An 8,276-nucleotide genomic window follows, 5' to 3' on the forward strand; every position below is an offset into this window, starting at 1 on the left:
TTTGACATTTTTGTGAGATGACATTTTTTGAAACATTGATTTTCACAAACAATGACACGGATTTTGACAATACTTAAAATGTCAAACTTTGTATAGCGAGTTTAATCCTATAGCTTAAATTAAGGGCTATGATTATTTGTCAAATTGAGAAATGATATCCATTAATTGGAAGTACGCTTGGGTTCCTCATATTTATTTAAGAAAAGCATATAAAAGCACCCCACAAATCCAAGACATATGTGAATCATTAAAAAAAATTTTAAAAATCAGCATCTTATTCTTCAGTCATTCATAAAATACAAGGTCCAGCCACACTATCTAAACCCAAAAAATAAAACATCTCACTGGAAACTTTGAAGAAACCAGTGGAGACTCAAAACTTGCAAATCTCCAATCAGCCGCTAATTAAAAACCAGAAATTAAATTAGCCCTTCTCAGAATCTCTCTCCAAATCGGAAGAATATTGCACCGGTTCCAGAGTTATGGTCGACGGCATACTCTGCTCGTACTAAACCTAGCTTCACTCCGAGACCATAAGAAGAACCGTGACCCATTCTTCGGTATACCTCCGTAGGGTTTCCTTTGACATCCTTTGAACTCCCAAGATCAGTGCCATGTTCTGCAAATACATAAGCGTGTGTATTTCTCACAGGTATCCGTAGCTCAGTAGCCAGCTGCAGATAGCATTAGAATCAGTGGATCAGAAATAAAAAAACATGGAACAATCTCCATTCTTGTTATTAATTCTGGATCAAGCATGCATAAAAGTTCCATATATATAAAACTAAACTCGGTCAACTTTCACAGAAAACTGAGGCTCAAGCCGCTCAACAAATTCTAAGTATTTTCACCAGCTCATGGAACACAAGCCCGTGTGAGTGTGCAGAGCATGAGGCCAACTGCTGTTTTCAGTTACAAGTGAGTACCTCAAGTACATTTCTTGCAGCTCCCAACTCTCCCATGTTGTAACCCCGAACAGAATAAGGTCCCCCCAAAGTGAAAGCATCGTAACTGGGAAGATCTCCTACACAACCACCATAATGGCCATGAAGGACTAATACAGGTGGTGGAGGCTTGCCAGCAGCTTCCTCTACTTGCTTCAATTGGAAAAATTGGGTCACTGTTAACTGGTGGCGGTTAAAGAATGGGAACTTGCTTCCAACACCAAGCCCTTGGTCAAGCTGCACTCCAAAAATTAAAGAATGACAAAAAAAATCTGTCACATTTTGCTCAGCTGAAACTTCAAGCTATCTCCTCAGATTTTAGGTGAGTGTATGCAATATCATGGTAACTTCGTCATATTTAATGAAAAAATGTAAATAGAGGCAAGATGTAAATATCTAAGCTTAAACTAGAGATCAAAATCATTCAATTACGGGCCTTTCTGGAAAAACTATAATGCTTACCCATCAAGGGGAGGAGAGGATATAATTTAAGTTAATGTACTTTTTACACGCACGACAGCATACAAGATGACACGGTGATTCCCTGTAAAATGGAGTAGGAATAACATCGCTTGATTTAAGGGCAACTTAGCCATGCAACTGGATCAGAGAATAGAAATAGCCTAGCATATACGATAATACAAAATCCTTGCTCACCTGGAACACATTTCTCTCACCAACTATAGCCCCATTCACGAATTTTGTATTGTCACGGGTGATATTGGCTTGTAAAAATGCCATACGGTCGATGCCAGTGCCACTGAGTGTTGTTGGGGGTCCATCAGCACTAACTCCTCCATTTGGCAATACTCTTTGACCATTTGCAGAAATGTGACTGCTTTCATCACGGGTCGTTATCTCCTCCATCACAAGTCCGTAAGTAAATTTGCTTTGACGGGTGAAATTCTGCAGAAAATGCTTTGTCAATCGTACTCAAGTTTACTATTTAACAAACCGACTTGTTAATAAACAAATTGTTAAGTCACTTTTATTGTCAGTGCTAACATGAAATATCTAGAAGGAAAAAAAGGTCACTTCAATTAACAAAGATAGCAGCTTAAAACCAAATTTTTCTCAAATTTTCTCAGGGTAGCTAAAACAGTTGTCAACAACATATTATAAAGAATGGCTTTCAGCTAAGTCCATTATGACCAGAATGGCTTTCAGCTAAGTCCATTATGACCAGAATGGCTTTCAGCTAAGTCCATTATGACCAGAATGGCTTTCAGCTAAGTCCATTATGACCAGAATGGCTTTCAGCTAAGTCCATTATGACCAGAATGGCTTTCAGCTAAGTCCATTATGACCAGAATGGCTTTCAGCTAAGTCCATTATGACCAGATCATTGTCGTCTACCTCTGTAATGTTGGCTTTAACTCCAGCTCTGTCAACCCATATAGGGGGAACTTCATCTATTCCAGGCCCACCGGTGAAGACTGGACTCAGCTTTCTACTGTTGAAGCAGCTAGCACGGAAGGTACGGTTGCGAGGATTGTACACACCATCTAAATACGGATGAACATACTCCAGTTTAAAAGCTAGATCATCCTGCAGATATAGTTGGCTGAAAGTTGTTAGGAAACAACTGCATATTACTATTCCAATAACGTAACTTCTAACAAGACCAGGACTAAATCACCTGGGGATTGAGGAAGTTGCTGGTGGTAACTGAACCAAGAATGGACCTATTCAACCCATTAATATTCCGATGCTCAAAAGAGACAGTTCCACCCGGCTGGACCGAAGCCTATATACAAGCAACAGTTAACAATTATAAGAATTTCACTGAAATTCAGAGATAAAACTTTTATATTATTTACCAGTGTAGGACGACCCCCACGTCCTGGTACGATGCTCCATTCGGTACTAACTTCAGCTGACTTTTGTTCCAGTTCCTTGAGCTTGATTTCAACAATAATACCTCCCTCATTCTTCTCATCTGGACGTGGATTTACCTCAATATTAGAGAAGAGAGCTAGAGAATTTATATTTCTTAGTGCTTGCTTCCCATCCTCGATATTAAATACTTGACCTTGGCGTAGCTGTTAAGCGAGATAACATTATGAGGGCATTCAAACAATGACATGATAAACTTAGTCATACACCCATAACATATATAAAGTTTGCAACTCAGTAGCTCCATAATCAAGAAACTGAAAACTTGCCAGATTTCCAAACAAAATGAATTATCCAACACATTCATACATATCATGGAAAAAGAAGCATTGATCATTTTGATATTTTAACATGACAGACACATTGTATACCAATTTGAAATAATCAATCATCAAAATCCAGAGGGACGTGCAATTATGAATATATCGAATTCATAAGTAAAATCAAAACAGAGAACAGCTTTCTTTTGTGTGTTTTATTAGGACCTAAAAAGGATAAATTTTGGTAATAGACATAGCAAAATTTTCACATTCACACTTAATAATGAAGTGCATCGCTACAACAAAACTCCTTACTTGCTTCTATTATAAACAACAACCCAGAATGCCAGAAAGAATAGTAGACATCATAGTACTTTGAGAAAAATCAGATATATGAATGTTGTATAATTTGATGACAAAAGCAAAATCGTTAGACTCTAACCTGCTTGGGCATTTCTCTCTTTATTACGGGCATCTGAGTATTACCTTCACAGACATTACCAAGCTTATCCTGGAACTGAATGACAAGCTGTGTAATATCCCCTTCCACAACCTCACAAACCACTTCCTTGGTATTCAAATTCCCGAAATTCACAACCTGTGCACAGGCATATCCATTCTCATGGTACCACTGCTGCACCCTGTCCCTAATCCTCTGCAGCAATCTTGCGCTCACCTTTCCCTGCTCCCTCAACATTTGCAAGATTTCCCTCTGCACAGGCAATGGCAACAAACATGGCCTCGCCCTCTCAATCCTCCTCCTGTAATCTTTCTCCTGACTCCTGTAGTAATCTAACCTCTCCTTATCAGTCATATCCGTATCCATTTCAATAGGCTTGGACTGTGGCATCAGACCCACATTAATGCACCTGAATCTATCTGCAGATTGCCATGTGGATTCTTGGAATGGAATGGTTATGTTGATAGTACCATCCGGATTAGTTTTAGTCTCCAAGTCGACTTTCTCAAACATTCCACAAGTAGCTAGAGTTTCTAACTCCTTCTGGAGCTGAGCCTTGGTGTATACACCACCCGGCCGGAGCGATACCATCTCAAAAAATGAGTCCTCAGTACCGACAGAGGAACCTCGACGGCGATCTGAGAACAATATATCTGAAACCTTATATTTCTTAAACCCACTAAGCTTGTTGAGCTGGACCACAATGTTGGCCGGTAAACCATGATTATCCCATTCTTGTTGGGGTTCGTCATCCTTCGCAATTGCCATCAGAGAGAATATACGGGACCAAAACCCACCACCTTGCCCTCCATTTCCTCCACCTCCACCGCCGCCATTTCCGGAATTGAAGTTAGAATTTCCGCCGGAGTGTTGAAATGCTAGGTGGAAGAGGACACCAGAAGCGGCAGTAAGAGCCAGAGATTTGGGGACGGAGACGAAGGGGTTGAAGAGATTAGGAGGCGGAGTCAGAGACTTCGAGGATTTAGGGTTTTGGGAGAAGGTGGATCGAGGTTGCAGATTGGATTGGATAATGGAATTGGATGCGAAAAGGGTGGTGGTGGTGGTTGTAGAGGACTTACGACGATGGGGGAGGGATGGGGAGGAGGTCAGGTGGAGGAGGCGGGTCGGCGCGGCCAACGGCGCCATTGTCAACGGAAGACGAAATCGAATGTAATAAGCTAAAGGGAGTGGAAAGGGTTGATGGCTGTGATTGCCGTAAATAATTGGGACAACTTTGAAAATGGCTGGTAATTTCCTTCTATTTTTCACAATAGCCTTTCTTATTAAAAGTACCATATTGCCCTTAATGAAATTATTTACAATATCTATCTTATATCTTTAAGGAATTGTCAATCAGGTCCTATATCTATATTTTTCAATCTTTTGAACACCTTTAAGTATTCTTTATATTTTAATAGTTCTTCAAAAATTATAGGTTGTCATTTCTTGGTTATATATCCTTGAAATAATCCTTTTGAGATTTCTTCTTGTATATTAGTATGTTTAGTTATAATATCTTCTACTTTTCTTATTTCTCTATAAGTTCTTACAGAATCAAATTCTATATTATTCTTACAACTATAATCTATATCTCTATATATTTTTTCAATTTTTTCTTTACCAATAGGAAATATTACATCAGATTTTACATCTAGTTTGAGCAGAAAAGAAACATCTTCTTCATCTAAAAATAAAATAAGATTATTATCAACATTAGTAGTGGAAGTGAATGCTTGTGAATTGTTCATGGAAATAATTAAAGCATAGGTATGTAAAAATAAGTAAATAACTTACAGTAATCAAATGGAAATAAATAGGTTTTCCCTCCAGTATGCTCTTATAGATGATTTGCATGTACTTAATCAATCTTCTGAATCAAGTAAAGATTTAAAATGTTTTGAAATCATTTGAGTCCACAACTGCTTCCGCAAAAGGCTTTTCAATTAAGATTGCATTTCTCATTCTAGAGAACTAGCCGTGTTTCCACAGACGCTATCTCACAGTATCCAGAGTCTCTGTTTTCACCTCTATCCAAACTCTTTTCAGAATCAAGTTCCTATTTGGAACGAAATTTTAAAAGATAACTCACACACAAGGTGCTACAATTTTTGTTAGAAAACTGCCCTTTTCCCCTAAACCATTCATCAAAGACGGGTACTTTAGCATGGCTAACATCCATTCAAAATCAATGTTTTGAAAATCTTTTAAAATCTCCATCTGTACTGCCGAGGAATCATGAGAAACTTAACGAAATCCTTTTATGAAAGCTTTGTTGAACATAACAAACTTTACTTTGATATTCATAAACTGAAATTGTACATGCTTACAAACTATATTTACATACCTTTGGTACTCACCTTATGAAGTTTAGAACTCCATAAGTGATTACCTTATTATACGCTTTCCTATCTTCCAATTATCTAATATTTTTCTGAATACAAGTGGTGTATACAGATTACAAGAAATTTTTCTCTAATGTGTTATCAGAGAATAGAGATAAATTTTTCGAGATGATCTCCTCCTTCATTCCTCTCCCCTTTTATAGATGAGTTTGGAATCTTATCTTGGACAGGTATTTTCCACCTTTCTTTGTTGGGTAGCTGAGCCATCTTATTTCCACCGAATTTTTCATTGTCTTTTTGTTGGGTGGACCTCTTTTCTTGAAATTGAATGCCTTATCTTTTATCTTTGTCTGCCACTTGGGACCACTGGTAGGAAGTAGTCACAATTATAGAGACTTTTCTTGATTTATCTTCTGTCTTCTAGTAGCCACAGTTTTTCTTTAATAAATTTCTTTATTAAAGTAGTGATAAAGGGCTACTTTACTCACCATCACTTCTCCATTTTTGAATCAAAGAATTCTGCAGGGAATTCTTCATCATTAAGAGATGCTTGACTCAAATCACAATGGTGATCACTGTAATTCCAAAGTAATTTGCATAGTTCTTTAGTCATATCCTCTGATCCGTGCACTTGGTTGGATATAATTGCAGATAATAAATGATCAAGATAACAAATATCTTCTTCTTTGGTATCCATCCTTGCATTGGAATAAATAATATAATCTTCAGATGGATAAACCCATATTTTTTCTTTCTCAGTAATAATTTGAGTTACATGTTCAAATATCTCTTTATACCCTTTTGCTCTCCTGTAGGGCATCATGTTTAGAATATCTTGATATCCATTTTTAACAACCTTTTTTGATTGGCTGGTAAAAAATGTTGATTTGTTAGTCCCATTTTGATCACATGGAACGATGGATGCATATATTCAAGAACAGGATCCCATTCCATTGTTGCTGAATGAAATCTGATATATATATTTGTTGTTTTAACAATTTCAGTATATCTTTTAACAGCTTTCCTAATATTGGCTGGAAGCTGAGCTATCTCCTTGAAATCTTTACTAGGATATATACAAAGTATATTTCCTATTTCAAAGCAATTTCGAACCCAGTTAGCTTGTGCTCCTGGATAAAAGTTTATCTTGTTGTATTTTGAATAGTGGAGAGTCTTCATCCACTTTCCAATCTCCAGATACCAATCTGATAAAATATTAAAAATAACAATAAAGAGTGTTACTTCTTCATGGTTATCTTTTTTGGGCATTTTTGCTTCATGACATATCTTGACAATATCTTAGGGATATATCCTTTCAATAGAAAGTTTAGATTGAGTTTGGCTTTGTGAAGAGCTACCTTCTCTTTTGATATCTTGAATATCTCTATTACTAGTAATAGGTTTAAGTATTCCCTGTAAAGGGGTTCCTATTACCTTTTTTTCTTTCCCTTTATCCTCGGGGAGAGCGCTAGTATTCACAGGTCCCTGTGAAGGGATACTAGTCTTGGTACAAGTAACTTCTGCCTCATGGGCTAAATTCTTGCCTCGAAGGCTATCTTTGATATTTTGAATTTGGGTTTCCAAATAGGAAAGTTTTATTTCAAGTATCTGGACTTTCGTTCTTAATTGTTCTAGCTCCATCCCTGCTAAGATAATCAGGAAGAAAGTTAGCTTTTCCTTTAATATATTCAATATCAAATTTAAAATATGAAAACCAAATCTGTATCCTAATTATGTATCTATTAGTCACAGATGGATCAACATTATTTTTCAAGAATGCTTTAACTTGAGTATTGTCAGTTCTAATCAAAAACTTCTTTGGTAATAAATAATCTTCATATTTTTGAACTCCTCTTTTTACAGCAATGAGTTCCTTTCTATTCGTCTCATATCTTCTTTCAACTTCTTTGAATGTCCCTGATGTATAACCTGCAAGTATCTCAGGGCAACAACAATCTTTTTCGCATTTATATTCTTTATGATTCTTTTTAACCTTTAACACTGCTCCCCAGTAGTAATCTGAAGCATCAGTTTCCAGGATAAAAAAATCTTCTTCTTGGGGTATTACAAGTTTAGGCAATACCTTTAATTCTTCTTTTACCTTTCTTATATTTTCACAATCTTGCTCTTCCTAAGACCACATTATATTTTTTTCTTAATTTTGGAAGAAAATAATTTTTCAATTTAGCACAGTTTTCAATGAATCCTTTAGCATAATTTAATATTCCGAGGAAGCTTTGTAATTGTTTTTTATCTTTGATTTCTTCAGGAAATTCTTGAAGTTTTTCTCCAATATGGGATTGCAATTGCAATTCTCCTTCTTTTATAAATAATCCTAAGAATTCTATTTCTGTTTTAACTATCTCAGCTTTCT

The 8,276-nt window shown here is 36.6% G+C and overlaps 1 protein-coding gene across 1 annotated transcript; it reads right to left on the bottom strand.

Moving 5' to 3' along the window:
• Window positions 1-236: 236 nt before the first annotated feature.
• On the bottom strand, window positions 237-4,768 carry LOC111369668 (protein TOC75-3, chloroplastic-like). The gene is made up of 7 exons (XM_022991272.1): window positions 3,543-4,768; window positions 2,765-2,986; window positions 2,584-2,691; window positions 2,301-2,492; window positions 1,602-1,850; window positions 927-1,181; window positions 237-674 (listed from the first exon to the last, which is right to left on the bottom strand). Exons 1-7 carry the CDS (start codon window positions 4,704-4,706, stop codon window positions 435-437), a joined length of 2,430 nt encoding a protein of 809 aa, XP_022847040.1. The 5' UTR covers window positions 4,707-4,768; the 3' UTR covers window positions 237-434.
• Between the last annotated feature and the right edge of the window lie 3,508 nt (window positions 4,769-8,276).

Source organism: Olea europaea, chromosome 20 (genome assembly GCF_002742605.1).
Source record: "Olea europaea var. sylvestris chromosome 20, O_europaea_v1, whole genome shotgun sequence".
In the NCBI taxonomy this organism is placed as follows: domain Eukaryota; kingdom Viridiplantae; phylum Streptophyta; class Magnoliopsida; order Lamiales; family Oleaceae; genus Olea; species Olea europaea.